Raw genomic sequence first — 15159 nt, 5'->3', positions numbered from 1 at the left:
GAAAACGATATTGTAGATGAATGAAATATATATTCTTGAATTATTAAAAAAATATTTAATATGCATCTTAAATGAAAAATCACAATAAAATATTTAGTTTGATATAAAAACAATCAAATATAAATTTAAAACAAATAAGTTTTAATGTAAATATATTATTTCTCTATCTTCTTTCATCTTTTCTTTGACTTTTAATATTAATTAAAAGTCAAAATGGAGCCCAATGGAGCATATGTAAACAAGGCCCACAAAATAGAGGCTATCTCTATTTACAATTATATATAAACTGTGAGAGAGAAACCTACCCACGGCTCCCGCTCTCGCTCTGTCCCTCTCTATCGCTATGGATTATGCGGACAACAGCAGCAGTATTGAAGATGATTGTTATCTGCAAATCGATGGTGGTCGGTATTTGGCAATTATATATAAACTTTAATGGGACGGATGTAGTATTAAATTTAAAAATACCTCAAAAGGGTTCCTTAGTAATAGGATTCCAGATGCCCTCTGCAATGTTTATACACACTTCCTTTGATATCTGGGTGATATTATACTAAGGTGTCTATGCATTGAAAAATGACATTAATAATTATTTAAACAAGATATGGGCCAAGAAATTCTAAATCTTCTTTATCATTATCAACATCATTGAGAAATACATTCTCTTTTGTCTTCGGATCATATACACATTGATGTGCGTAAGTCAAAAGCGCTTTACGGAATGAATCTTGATAATCATCAGGATTAATCATCAGGAAACGTTGAATCCAGAGTTCCTCATTTCTTGAATCGCCTATATTGCATCAAGTATACGATTATGTTATGTAGAAATCATATGTGAAATGTAGAAAAGATTTATTACAATTTTGTAATTTTTGTGCGTCTCGATCAACTTATATACCGCCGTACGTTAGTCAACCTTTCCAAATAGTCACAACCACTGAGAATGCACATTTGCTTGAACATCTCAAAAGATAATTCGCTGAAATCATGTTTTTCAGTCTTCTTTAGCAAATTGGATCGCTTGAGTTCCAAACATTTCCCACCTTTTTCTTTGTCCCAAGGAAAAATGATCTGAAATTTAAACATAGCACAATAGTTGAGTGTTCAGTCCAACCTTACATTGATTGGTGAGAATGAAGGAGATGAATATGAACGTCATCAAGATGAAGATGGAGATGAGGATGATTCCAGCTTTTTGGGCTTTTAAATATTTGATTATGGCTAATATTTATGACTATTAGACTTAAATTTAAAATTTTAAAGATATATATTTGTTATATTAGTAATAATTATAGATATTTTTTATGATTTACACATAGGTCGTCTTACTCCTTAAACCACCGTGAGGCAATAAAAAACACCTCGTCTCATAAGTTTGGTCTCATAAAACGTTTTGTAAAAGCTTGCAAGTGATGGAAAAAAATGTTTTATATTACTTATTACACTTATTTAGTTATTATATTGGGAAAAAAAATGCATATTTTCTATAAACTAACTGATCAGGCCAATTTGGGTTAGGCCAGATAGGCCCATTTTTTTTTGGGCCTCAACAATCCTGGAGCATCTATACAGAATTAAATCTGTGTCATCTGAAACGACGGCATCAACCAAGTTAGTCTTACTCAAGAAGGCCATTTGTGCATCGCCCTCCTATGGTGCCACTATGAAATCTACATTATTGGTCTGAAGAAGAAATCTGAAAATACTCTCATTAATCTCAGTTTCTTGTTCATATCTATCAATAGCATATTATCTATCAGTCAAGGATATTCTACCTTTAGCATGCAAAAAAAAAATCTACCTTTATGACCTCAAGGGCATGTGTGGGAAAAATTTCAACAGCTTCTCTGTACAAATTTTTAGCAAGAGGCTCACATGCCGTTGTCTCACGCTCCCTAGCAAGTGCAAGCTTTTTCTCCCTTTCCCTGAAAATAATAGATTTACTCAAATAACAAGCACAAAATATTAAAATAAGAAACATTCTTATAAACTTATTAAGTACATACTCCCTCCTCTTCTCGTTTGTCTTCGACTTCAATTGCAACTTTGCACCAACAAAAACTACAATAGGAATTGCTCCCACCTCTCTAAATTTATTTATTCTATTTGTGACGCATCTAGCAAACCTAAAAACATTAAAATGAATTTGGTTTCATAATTCTATTTTTAACTCCCTAAAAACCATGAGCCTTCACAATTTTTCACATACAAAGGTCAGCACTCCTCTGTCTTATGAATCAGATTATGTTGCAAAGAAATTACATTTTTCTTTATAAAATTGCACTTTATATGTGTCTTTAACTATTTTAACATAAAACCATGAGCCTTCACAATATTTCACATACGAAGGTCAGCACTCCTCTGTTTTTTTTTTTTTTCAACAGCAGCACTCCTCTGTCTTATGAATCAGATTATGTTGTCCCGTATCAATTGTGAACAAGAAAGTTGCGTAATTTTTTTTTTTGTAAAGTGACATAATAAATTATTGCAATGATGATGATGGTTACTTACGGATTTAATTACTTGAAGATCTATATACACGTTGATGTGCGTAAGTCAAAAGCGCTTTACGGAATGAATCTTGATAATCATCAGGAAACGTTGAATCCAGAGTTCCTCATTTCTTGAATCGCCTATATTGCATCAAGTATACGATTATGTTATGTAGAAATCATATGTGAAATGTAGAAAAGATTTATTACAATTTTGTAATTTTTGTGCGTCTCGATCAACTTATATACCGCCGTACGTTAGTCAACCTTTCCAAATAGTCACAACCACTGAGAATGCACATTTGCTTGAACATCTCAAAAGAGAATTCGCTGAAATCATGTTTTTTAGTCTTCTTTAGCAAATTGGATCGCTTGAGTTCCAAACATTTCCCACCTTTTTCTTTGTCCCAACGAAAAATGATCTGAAATTTAAACATAGCACAATAGTTGAGTGTTCAGTCTAACCTTACATTGATTGGTGAGAATGAAGGAGATGAATATGAACGTCATCAAGATGAAGATGGATATGAGGATGATTCCAGCTTTTTAGGCTTTTAAATATTTGATTATGGCTAATATTTATGACTATTAGACTTAAATTTAAAATTTTAAAGATTTATGACGTATAATTAGTTAAGAACTTTTTTTATGTGTTTTCATATATTTGTTATATTAGTAATAATTATAGATATTTTTTATGATTTACACATACGTCGTCTTACTCCTTAAACCACCGTGAGGCAATAAAAAACACCTCGTCTCATATGTCTGGTCTCATAAAACGTTTTGTAAAAGCTTGCAAGTGATGGAAAAAAATGTTTTATATTACTTATTAGACTTATTTAGTTATTATATTGGAAAAAAAATGCATATTTTCTATAAACTAACTGATCAGGCCAATTTGGGTCGGGCCAGATAGGCCCATTTTTTTTGGGCCTCAACAATTCTGGAGCATCTATACAGAATTAAATCTGTGTCATCTGAAACGACGGCATCAACCAAGTTAGTCTTACTCAAGAAGGCCATTTGTGCATCGCCCTAGTATGGTGCCACTATGAAATCTACATTATTGGTCTTTAACATCTGTTAAACACAATAATTATTATTGACTTTTTGCAAGGATTGAATGAAGAAGAAAACTGAAAATACTCTCATTAATCTCAGTTTCTTGTTCATATCTATCAATAGCATATTATCTATCAGTCAAGGATATTCTACCTTTAGCATGCAAAAAAAAAATCTACCTTTATGACCTCAAGGACATGTGTGGGAAAAATTTCAACAGCTTCTCTGTACAAATTTTTAGCAAGAGGCTCACATGCCGTTGTCTCATGCTCCCTAGCAAGTGCAAGCTTTTTCTCCCTTTCCCTAATAATAATAGATTTACTCAAATAACAAGCACAAAATATTAAAATAATAAACATTCTTATAAACTTATTAAGTACATACTCCCTCCTCTTCTCGTTTGTCTTCGACTTCAATTGCAACTTTGCACCAACAAAAACTACAATAGGAATTGCTCCCGCCTCTCTAAATTTATTTATTCTATTTGTGACGCATCTAGCAAACCTAAAAACGTTAACATGAATTTGGTTTCATAATTCTATTTTTAACTCTCTAAAAACCATGAGCCTTCACAATTTTTCACATATGAAGGTCAGCACTCCTCTGTCTTATGAATCAGATTATGTTGCAAAGAAATTACATTTTTCTTTATAAAATTGTACTTTATATGTGTCTTTAACTATTTTAACATAAAACCATGAGCCTTCACAATATTTCACATACAAAGGTCCGAATGCAGATCCTGGGTTCAAATCCTAAAGAGAGCAATTTTTATTTTTATTTTTTTGAGTGCGTTAATTTTAACAGCGAATGCATTAATTTTTACAGTGAATGCATTAGAGTTGATGGTTCTCATGTTCTCACAAATAATGTAGTTCTCTCTAGAACGGTAGAACCACACCATATATATATATAGGAAGAGGTTCTAATAAAAACCTTTGTTGGAATGAGAACTAGGAACCTAATTTTGACCTTTTAAATATTAGATCCAATGGTTAGGATTTAGTCAACAAAAGAAACTGTGCATCTATTATATTTTACTGTGCACTTAAAAAATATGCAATTTATGCAATTGAAACCAACAATGCAAAATACTCAAGCAAATCGAAATTGTGCATCTATGCAATTGAAACTGTGCATCTATGCAATCGAAATTGTGCATCTGTAGTTTAATCTCAGCCCTCTATTTTATTTAAATCAATGGCTTTAAATTGGTTCCTAGTTTTCATCTTAAGAGAGGTTTTTAAATTAACCCTACCCTATATATATATATATATATATATATATATATATATATATATATATAGGGGGCGGTTATTCAATAAACTACCCTTATTTTAAGAATTACGAACCAGCAAAAATGCATGAATTTTATGTATAACACGCATGAATAAACTGTATAAAGGCATGAATTACGAAAAATAATTTTTTGCTACCTTTGGGATTCGAACTCAGGACCATGAATTTATCCAACAAGGTGATGAATCAACCGTAGATCTTGATGATCTAAGGGCTGAAAATGGTTCCTAATTTATATTTTAAGAAGCGTTCTTATTTTAGCCTTCCCATATATATATATATATATATATATATATATATATATATATATATATATATATATATATATATATATATATTCGACCGGATGAGTTTGGGTTGAAAATTTGTTATCTTGCAAGTGTTTCTGAGACTACTTTCTCCGGCCCTCGAATTTTTCAGGACAGCACTCCCCGGATCGTGCAGCTAGGCCAAACCCTAGGATGCTCGTGCAGGGGCACACACGTTGGAGACATTAGTACTGAGATCTAGAGCCTGAAGGTATTCAACTTGGTTCCCTTGAATCATATGTTGGATATATGAACTGATTGCCCTTTTTCTTACACAATGTAATTTGATCATTTTCATTTTATTTTGATCAATTTCCAGGTTTCTCAAATTCGGACAAAAAAGGGAGTGACAAAAGTTTTTTACAACGTTGGATATTGTGAGTGAATCCTATCTCAAATTGGATTCAACCTCAAACAAAATATACAAGTACAATATAATCGAACATTTTAGATTTTATTTTTTCTACTTTGTAATTTTTTTAATGAACTTGTTTGAGGTTTATCCTTGTTTTGAAATTTGTGGTAGGCATGAATATGGGGATATAATCAAACTTTAATTATTTATTCCTCGAATTTGATATTTTTAAATAGTGAATTCGATATTTTATAAGTTTAATTACGATACTACCGATCGAGTCTTACAAAAATATTTGGATTTATTTTCCTAATTGTAGTTGGAACAAAATACTCAAATGTCCTTTTCTATGCATCTAACTTAGACCAAGTCCACTAATTTTATTTTTGCGTAGTCCCACTGTATTAAATGGTAATACAACTACAATTTATTTTTAAAAAAAATTGAATGAATTATTATTATTATTATTATTAGGAATTAGAAAAAGAGTAACACGAAAACGATTGCTCGCTAGACTTTTGACTTCTCACCAAGAAAATGGAAGAATGGTGTTTTTGTATCAAAATAAAATTCGGTCATTCATCTAAATAGCACTAAAGATATTTCCAACGAATTTGAAGGGTTGTTAAATTCCACCAATTTTTTCTTGACTGTGTCAATGCCCAACACAATATGATACTTACCCAAATTTGTGTAACGATTTAGGTTAATTTGAATAACGGCCTAATTATGCCATTAATGCAACTTTTGACTAGCCATGTCACTTTTTAGTTGATCAAAATTTTAATCTAAGTTATAAACTTAACAAAAGAGATAAATTCAGGTAATATTTATAATTTTTATAAATTTATATTAAAAGTCATCGTAGAATCAAAATTCAAACGATTTTTAACCATAGCCCACATATGCACTTTTCTTTATTTTTTTTCTTCATTTCTTTGCATCATTTTTTTTCTTCTAATGATTATAAAATATTATTTTACATTTAGAATTTTCCTAAATTGTGCACATTTTTTTAAGAAATGTTGTACTTGACATTAGATAATTGTTAGAGTATTTCTTTACTCTTTGTTTAATTGTTATTGTGTAGACCAAAGGATGTTTCTTCAGGAGTTCCTCGGAATGTCTCTTGTTGGGTTACTTGTTCGGTTGCAAGGTTCTTTCTGGTTTGTTTCCTTGCGGGTTTTTGAAGCTTTTTGGAAAGATATCTTTAAGATATTGTATTTGTTTGAAGACTCCGTTTCTTTAGGGTGTCTTCGTACCCTAGGACTCGCCGCCTTATGGAAACCCTACATGGGCCCTGCGTTGGTTTGATCTGGCAGCTCACGGGCTCTATACATCTTGGCAAGGGTTTTCATATTTAAAGGGAGGTCGTCGATCGTAGGCGGCGGCTGCCTTGGTGATTCTATTTCCTGGAGAGAGTTATTTTCGTGCAGTGTGAGAGCATACCATCCGTGAGTGTGTGCTGTTGTTTTACACTTTATTTCATTGGAAGTGTGAGTTGGTTTTATGTTCGTTGATCTGTACTCCAGCTTGTTGGAGTGTTTCTTATTGTTGGTTTGAACGTGGATTGAGAAGCAATCACGTTTGTTGAGAGTAAGTCCTATCTTGCTCTCGGTAGTTCACATAGGTGACGATTTGGGAAGAAATAGAGGCTAGGAAGATCGAGTCTTCGCGTGTAAGTCCTTTGTATTTCTTATCCTCACTAGTGAACTGTTTGAACTGGGCGAGGCCCCCCAGACGTAGGTGTTTTATCACCGAACTGGGTTACCATTGTTGGTGTCTTGTGTTCTTTACTTTCTGCACGTTTTGCTTTAAGTTTCGCTGCTTACTCTCTTTGTGCGTGGTCGAGACAATTGATTGTTGGATAGGTACAATTTCAATAATAATAGACATAAATAATACTCCAAAAACTAATTATGTATTTTACGCCTATCAAAACTATACTAAAAAGTGTTTAATGAATTAAGTATCTAGTTCGATCTATACAAAATTTGTAATTGTCATAAGTTAATTCCAATAAAAAAAATTAATTAAAATTTTATCTGAAACATTCATGAAAACCTTACGTGTTAATAAAAACATATAGGAATCAATCTGCATGGTTCCTTTTTCCGCAAAAAATAAAATAATAAAAAATAAAAAAAATCAAAATCAATTAAAATCCGCTGCATCGAGTATCATATCTCCAATCAACAATCCACCAATCCGGAGCTAGCTGCATCACCGGCGGCGAATGACCAAAATACCCCTGCGGCGTTGAAACAAAACACGGCGGCGGCAGCGGCGGCGGAGGATACCATTCCGGTTTGATCATACTACAATCCGGCAGGTATGACGGCGGTGGTGGATATTGTCCTTCGCAAACCTCCGGCGACACCGCCGCCGGCTGCGGTGGAACATTAGGCGGATAAACTCCCAACGCCGCCGGCACATATGACGGAGTGTATTCCGCCGCCGCAGACTCCGGTTGAAAAGGCGAGTAGCCTCCTGCCGCCATCACCAGATACGGCGAGATGGGCTCCACCACCGGGTACGCGATCGTGGAACTCCCATGCAACGCCGCCGCCGCCGCCGGAGGCGGCGGCGGCGGCATTGATGAGGCGGCGGTTTTTCCGTGGAATTGATAAGAGAAGGTGAGTTTTCCTTTGGGCCTTCCATCGGGCTTCTTGACTTGGTAGCTGACGAAATTCTTGGTGGCGGCGCCGCCGTGGCCCTTGGCCGGAAAATCGAGAAGCTCCTTGACGGGCACGTGGACTTCGCCGATGAGTCTGTTGACTAAAGCCCTCTCGCACTTGATATAGAAGTCCAGCACGAGGCGGTTTTGCAGCAGCGCCGCCTCCTCCACCGCGAACTTCATAGGAAAACTCCACGTGGGGTTGGCGTCGCCGCCGTGATCCACCACTGTTTTAGTCTTCTGCTTGGAGGCTTCGTCCCCGCCGGAGATCGAAACGACGACGTAGACGTCCATTTTCGAGATGAAATTTACCTTGTTCAAATCCTCGGCGTATTGAACCGTGATTTCTAGAGTTGCGCAACCCATTTTTTATTTTCTATTTTTAAATCTCAAATAAAATACCACTATTTGTAGAGAGAGAGGGAAGCTTCCCAGAATTCCACAAGAAATTCTGAGATATATTGTGAGCAATGAGCACATCATATGTAAATGTAATATATATAAATTAAATTTCTTTTTTTAGGCCTAATTTATTTATTTTGAATAGCATTTATTCTGGTATCTTTCACGAAGCTGGGATGTCGTGTAAAATTAGTTAAATAAATAATGAAGTCAATATTTTGGTTGACTTAATGTATAAGCTTTCTTCATTTCTTGGAAAGTTCTATGCTAAGTGACTACTTCTTGTATGTCCAAATCTCGATTATTTATTTATTTATTATTTAAAGGGAGTCCAATTCTCGATTTTGATAGGTATAGTATATTTGATTAAGTCAAGATTTTTTATTGTATTTTTTCCATTCTTGAATGTGGGAGTTTTTATTTTAAATGTATAATTTACATTGTGAAGTATAAGGGGCAAAAGGGAAAAGGGATAATGAGGTTCTTAACTAATTTATTAATTCTCAATTACTATAATTTACTGAGGCCTAATTATGATCTTTTTTTTGGAATATATCCCTAATTATAGTTTACTAATCACAATTAAATATAGTTTGTTGAGTATTATTTCATCAAATTATATTTAGTAAATTACTACGTAAATGAAAATGCATTTCTGTCTCATTTTCAGTAACTGTTACCGACCTCAAATGTGTTTGAATATTCCCTTTTTCGGTAGCCATAATAATATGCCGCATTTCCAATAAAAGAAAAACTACTTCTGCTATTATTTGTGCATATATTTTGTCACAACCAATCAATGATTCGCATGTGCTTCTCTACAATTCAACCAAACCAAAACCCGTTGCCTCTCTCTCTCACACACACACACACACGACCAAAGAGGCAAAAGCCCAACACAAGTTTATGACACAAAGATCCCCTGAGCTACCGAAATTCAATGGTAATTTTGCATGTAGAGGTTAATGTTATGAGCTCAATCACAATCTGTTTCCCGCTGTGAACAGTGTGTTTGCATGTTTTTTTGCTCAAGATTTCTGTCAGTTTTTCTTATCATTGGGTTTTATGCATGATTTGTGATTAAAGTTGTCTTTTTTTTTTTTAATTCCACAAATGTGTATTTGTTGAATTGTATGTGTTCTTGGTGAGACCCTTTTGAATTTTCGCTTGTTTTTTATGAGCCCATATAGAATTTTATAGTGAAAGTTGGCAACTTGAACTTTGTTATTCAATTATTTGTCTTACCTTTCCCTTTGTTATTCAATTATTGTATGTTGGGCAATTCTTGTTTTGTAGGAACTTTTTGTTGTGTGTTGAAGAAGGAGGAATGGGAGAGGCAGGGCAGATAAAGAGGGCTTTGATTGATGCCACCGCCGGCGCGATTTCTGGTGCTGTTGCCAGGACTGTGACATCCCCTCTTGATGTAATCAAGATTAGGTTTCAGGTAGAGAGGCTTTTAGTTCATGTGTTCTTGATTTGATTTGATTTGGTTTGGTTTTGGTGTCAAAGTAAATGTAGCCTTGATTTTGGTGTGTTGTGTAGAAATTGTGTTGCTCTCACATTACTGTTTCTGTTCCTGTTCTTGGATAGCTATCTTGATGGCATAGGAATTGTTGCAGCACCAAACATTGCTGCATTTATGTTGTTGTTTTACAGTATTTGCTGTATGATGTATGATGGGATTCTTGATTGATGACACCCCATGTATGAATGTGTGTTTTTTGATGGGCGTTTGTGTAGTCTTGATTGAAGAGTGTTGGAATTATTGATCACGCGGGCTTGTTTTATCATATACTCGTAGATGAAGGGTAGTATATTTAGGGTGCGTTTACTTTGATTGTAAATATGTGAAAATGGTGAAAAAATATATTTCCTCTCCTTTTCCATCAAAGTAATATTACCATGTGCAGGTTCAGCTGGAACCAACTACGCAGTGGGCTTTGCTTCGTAGAGATGTGTATGGTCCGTCAAAGTATACCGGTATGCTGCAAGCAACGAAAGACATCTTTCGGGAAGAAGGATTTTTGGTATTGGAAAACACATTATTTGCCAATTTGCAACACTGCATGGATATCCTAATCAACATTCTTGAATTTCTTTCCTTATCTAGTTTGCTTTTTGTATGTAAAATCTCCATTGTAAGCTGTCACGCCTTCTTTCCTTTGGTAATTGACATTGCAATCTGCCTTTTTGACACACACACACTCACTCTCACATATATACATACAAGTCTTTGAACAAATCTCTGTCATAGCTAGAACAAGTAGTGATGTGTTGGAATTTGATGACAGAAGTGAATATATCACTTTTGTGTTTTCTGTTCATGTCTCGACCTATTTTTTCTCCATCTTCTTGGTTTCTTTATTCCGTAATAGGGCTTCTGGAGGGGCAACGTTCCGGCACTTCTTATGGTCATGCCGTATACTGCAATACAGTTTGTAGTTATGCAGAAGTTAAAGGCATTAATTTCTGGTTCTTCTAACCCAGGTTTGGTAAATACACATCTTCTTCCCTTGTCGATTCATGCTTATTCCTAACTTCGAAATCGTATGATTTGATATCTTGAGAGTCGTATTTGCTGTATAACGTTCTGCTATCTCGTTGCTGCAGAAAACCATCTGAGGATAAGCCCGTATCTTTCGTACGTTAGTGGATCAGTGTCGGGGTGTGCTGCCACTATCGGCTCATACCCGTTTGATCTTCTTAGGACGATCTTGGCATCACAGGGCGAGCCGAAGGTGTTGATCCTGCACGTGCACCGCACCACAAGTAGCATTTGTCGTGTTCGATCATTACTTTTTGTGCATAGCATAGTAGAAGGCAGTTTTTGTCAAAAATGAAAGATGATGTTCCCACATTCAGGTTTATCCAAACATGAGGTCTGCACTCTCCAATATACTCGAAACTCGTGGGCTTCGTGGTTTGTACGCTGGCTTGGCACCTACGCTCGTTGAGATCGTCCCTTATGCCGGCTTGCAGTTTGGAACCTACGACACGTTCAAGCGTTGGACCATGGTGAGACTCTCTCTGATCTCTCAGTTATATGGTCTATTTGTATGTAATGTGTAATGTAGTATGCTTGATGTGGTTACTTGTTCTTCTAGGCTTGGAATCGGAGCACGTCTCGTTATCCGGGACGAGAGAACGACGTCCTCACGGACGTCGAGGTTTCTGTCTGCGGCCTAGCTGCCGGAATATGCGCTAAAGCCGTCTGCCATCCCCTTGATGTGGTGAAGAAGAGATTTCAGGTACGTCGTTTCCGGCATTCGAGATCTCGATGGGCAGAGTTGATACCGTCTTACGAAAACTCGACTCGTAGGTCCAGGGCCTGCAGAGGGATCGGAGATACGGGGCTCGAGTCGAGCCCCGTGCGTACCGGAACATGCACGACGCCGTCGTCCAAATCCTACGTGCGGAGGGGTCGGCCGGGCTGTATAAGGGCATCGTCCCGTCGGTCATCAAAGCTGCGCCGGCTACCGCCGTCACATTTGTAGCCTTCGAGTTCGCGTCGAAATGGTTGAAGAGTTGAAGCAAGCTTTGTAGCTTAGTGGTATTCCTTGTTTCAGGTTCACATTGAATTGTGTATAGCCATTTATTATGGGAAGCCTCTCAAGAAAACAAGAAGGGGAAGCCTCTCAAGTTTAGGCCATGTTTTTCTCTATTGTTTCCAATAATATTGGCATAGCATTTAGTATTGAATTATTAAGTTTTCATTAAGCCATCAAAATAGTTATTACTATTGGAATTTTTATTATGCAACTTCTTGGAGATTAACACATTAGTACCATGAAAGTGAATGGAGGAGTATAAAATAAGTAAGCTCTCAAAAAAGACAAATCTCAACAGTTGAGTCCAAAAGCATTTTTCTTTCAACATTTTTGACAGTATTATTTCCAACAAGCAAAAATATATAGAGGGGCATAATGTTACAAAATTCTGTAGAAAAAAAGAAAAGAAAATCCCTATCAAGTAACACTGCAACATTCACCTAGTACAATTTGCAGTTCTCACCTCTAGAAGATCTATTCCTCATACAAAAAGTTAATCAAAAACTTGATCAATGAAGCTCTTGGAACACAATAAGTGATCATTCTTGATCATTTTTCTTTTTACTGTCATCCTCCGGAGGAAGAGATACAAACTGGAGGATATTTTGAACCTGTGCAACGTCGATCCGGAACCGTTCGGCAATTTGACCGGCATCCATGGGACCATCGTGCTCATCCGACTTGCCCTCGTGCAAGAGAATGATTTGGCGCAGCTGCGCTATCTTCAGTGTTCCAGGCGGCGCAGACCGGTCCTCGTACCTGCTGGAATCTGGTTTTGTATTCCGTAGCTTCGGCAAAGGCCTTTTGTAACTCTTCACCACAGTGGCCTGATGAAATTTCACATAAATATATCAGTCATTGGTCGTGTTATTAGTGAAGGATTGTGAAAGCACAAGGAATCTAATCAGAGCAAATTGGTGTAGTCGCTATAAACAGTAGATTTTGAAGATGAAATTTAGCTCATGTGATGAAGGCCGTTCCTAGAAGAGGCGCGGAAGTTGGAAAAGAGAAGGGTAGCTTCGTCCCGTTAAATTAACAAAGAATTAGCATCACTCAAAACATGCTATAGTTTGAAAACTTCATCGGGATTAAATAGTCTCGTTTTCATCTATCAAGCAATTACATATGCAAGTTTCTGAAGATCTTTCATGAAGTCAGATTTCTCTTGGTTAGACAATTTTTAGTAGGAAGCATCTTTGAGCCTTGCCTAGTTCGTTAGATACTTAGCTTCGAGAAATTTTATCAAAATCAAAGCTCTCTATCATGCGAGTGTGTATAACAAGTTCTGATCCTTACCTCGCCCATCTCGAGCTTCCCTCCAGGCTTTGCTTGAATTCTACCCACCATTTGGCTGAGCATGGAATCATATTGCGGGTCTCGTTCCTCAAGGACATTTTCTGCTTTCACTCTTGATGCACCCTCTTGAAAGAGTTAATAAAATGAAAAACATTAAGTTATTACCAACTTGTTAAAAGACAATTATGACAATGTCTAAGCTAAGATTGCTGACAAAATTAGAAGTTGGATTCCTCTTGTATTTCCATCCGCAAAAGATTCTCCAACCCTCTATCTAACAATATATATAGGTGTGAACTGACACCAACTCTACTTCACGACAAGATGCTGTTATCTACGTTCATAATGATGAAGAAGTTAGAAGCTCAATTCCACTTGTATCTTCCCATGTGCAAGAAAACTAGAAAAATATATACATGCGTGTATTTGTAGTACCAACTCTACTTCACAACCCGAGATGCTCTGATCTGAGTTCATAATGCCGATAAAGTTGGAAGTTGGATTTGGATCGTAATTCCACCCCACCCCAAATGGATAAAGAAGAAAATAAAGGGATTTACCCAACACCATATATACGTGTTTATCGACCAACTCTACTACACAACCCAAGATGCTCTTATCTAAGTCATGACGCTGATGAAGCAGCTCGTATTATCCTTTGCAGGTAAAAGACTCTCTAACCTCTTATTTAACAATACAAATATGTGCTTAATTGGAAGTATGAACTCTACTTCACAACAAGATTCCACAAAAGCAATATAACTGTCATGAAATTTTTCTACTCAAATCCAATACACTTTCTTTGTTATCTCGCCATTTTTCACCACTCAAGCTTACTATTTTCATCTGAAATGCAATGATTTTGCTATCAGAAGAAAACCTTCAATGCCAATGCTTCTTAGCTAATTAAATTTCTTGTTCTTGAAGAAAAAATATGTTCAAAATCATGGCACTAATCCATCGAAAGCCAAAACTATGATGACGAAGATACAACATAATAAAAAAACAAATTGCATAAATTAGGGATTCTGATTTCCTTGCTCAGGCTACAACAAGCAGAGATTGAGTAATACTAGGCAAAGTTCTAATTGATCCATAAATAATAAAATCAGAAAACATCACCATAAATTCGAAATTCTATGATCAAATATTAATATTTCAAACATAGATGAGCTGAAATTTTGAAACTGCACTTTTACAAATTAAATAAAGTAATTCAAAATAATAAAAGAATTACCGGAACCTTGAGTGATGTCAGCAGCTGGGTTTTTGTCAACGGGAACAGAAGAATGTGGTGGAGGCGGAGCTGGCGGCCGCTCAATGGGTTTCCGGAGCTGCGACGTCGTATCGACTGCGGAGCTGCCAATCCTTCCAGTTGCTCGACGAAATGCCTGACCCATTTTTTACCAAAACAAAATCAAAAAATTCGATGCTGTATTTGCTTTCTCTGAATTTCGTGGGTAGCCCAGAAATTTGTATCCTCTTTCTAAACGTATCTCGATCAAAAACTGAAATGCAAATCAGAGAAATCTGTGTTATTTCTTCCAGTAATTGCAGAAATATTCGAGTTTGGTAGCTGGTGCGAGAACTGAGCTTCCACGTATACTTGCTTATTTCTTATTGGGCCCTTTTATTATTGGGCCTTCATTTAATGGGCTGAATAGAAGGCCCATGAGCTCTCTACACTCTAGTTGACTTCTATGGGGTTTTTGTT

At 36.1% G+C, this 15159-nt stretch overlaps 3 protein-coding genes across 5 annotated transcripts; 1 reads left to right on the top strand and 2 right to left on the bottom strand.

The window, feature by feature from the left end:
• Nucleotides 1-7532: 7532 nt before the first annotated feature.
• LOC131020983 (protein SRC2-like) lies at nt 7533-8695 on the bottom strand. Its single transcript, XM_057950051.1, has one exon. It carries the CDS (start codon nt 8563-8565, stop codon nt 7681-7683), a length of 885 nt encoding a protein of 294 aa, XP_057806034.1. The 5' UTR covers nt 8566-8695; the 3' UTR covers nt 7533-7680.
• Nucleotides 8696-9362: 667 nt separating this feature from the next.
• LOC131020981 (mitochondrial thiamine diphosphate carrier 2-like) lies at nt 9363-12300 on the top strand. Of its 2 annotated transcripts, XM_057950047.1 has the most exons (8): nt 9363-9544; nt 9898-10045; nt 10512-10628; nt 10977-11088; nt 11212-11339; nt 11464-11616; nt 11706-11849; nt 11921-12300. In XM_057950047.1, exons 2-8 carry the CDS (start codon nt 9929-9931, stop codon nt 12128-12130), a joined length of 981 nt encoding a protein of 326 aa, XP_057806030.1. In that variant the 5' UTR covers nt 9363-9544; nt 9898-9928; the 3' UTR covers nt 12131-12300. The 2 variants fall into 2 exon arrangements, with proteins under 2 accessions (XP_057806030.1, XP_057806029.1); XM_057950046.1 differs by having other exon boundaries at nt 11706-12300.
• A 147-nt stretch (nt 12301-12447) lies between these two features.
• On the bottom strand, nt 12448-15059 carry LOC131020982 (uncharacterized). 2 transcript variants are annotated; one of them, XM_057950048.1, is made up of 3 exons: nt 14683-15059; nt 13446-13570; nt 12448-12976 (listed from the first exon to the last, which is right to left on the bottom strand). In XM_057950048.1, the coding sequence occupies exons 1-3, from the start codon at nt 14843-14845 to the stop codon at nt 12689-12691; spliced, it is 576 nt and encodes a 191-aa protein (XP_057806031.1). In that variant the 5' UTR covers nt 14846-15059; the 3' UTR covers nt 12448-12688. The 2 variants fall into 2 exon arrangements, with proteins under 2 accessions (XP_057806031.1, XP_057806033.1); XM_057950050.1 differs by having other exon boundaries at nt 14689-15044.
• Nucleotides 15060-15159: the final 100 nt, after the last annotated feature.

The sequence above is a fragment of the Salvia miltiorrhiza genome, chromosome 4 (genome assembly GCF_028751815.1).
Source record: "Salvia miltiorrhiza cultivar Shanhuang (shh) chromosome 4, IMPLAD_Smil_shh, whole genome shotgun sequence".
Taxonomy (NCBI): domain Eukaryota; kingdom Viridiplantae; phylum Streptophyta; class Magnoliopsida; order Lamiales; family Lamiaceae; genus Salvia; species Salvia miltiorrhiza.
The sequence above is the reverse complement of the archived record's forward strand: the minus strand, read 5'-3'. Positions and strand labels throughout refer to the sequence as shown.

Coding starts and splice junctions, on each gene's coding strand:
- LOC131020983 (XM_057950051.1), bottom strand. CDS start 8,565: ATGGGTTGCGCAACTCTAGAAATCACGGTTCAATACGCCGAGGATTTG.
- LOC131020981 (XM_057950046.1), top strand. CDS start 9,929: ATGGGAGAGGCAGGGCAGATAAAGAGGGCTTTGATTGATGCCACCGCC. Junction 10,046..10,511: donor TAATCAAGATTAGGTTTCAG/GTAGAGAGGCTT, acceptor TACCATGTGCAG/GTTCAGCTGGAACCAACTAC. Junction 10,629..10,976: donor TTCGGGAAGAAGGATTTTTG/GTATTGGAAAAC, acceptor ATTCCGTAATAG/GGCTTCTGGAGGGGCAACGT.
- LOC131020982 (XM_057950048.1), bottom strand. CDS start 14,845: ATGGGTCAGGCATTTCGTCGAGCAACTGGAAGGATTGGCAGCTCCGCA. Junction 13,571..14,682: donor TGACATCACTCAAGGTTCCG/GTAATTCTTTTA, acceptor AACTCTTTCAAG/AGGGTGCATCAAGAGTGAAA. Junction 12,977..13,445: donor GGAAGCTCGAGATGGGCGAG/GTAAGGATCAGA, acceptor AAATTTCATCAG/GCCACTGTGGTGAAGAGTTA.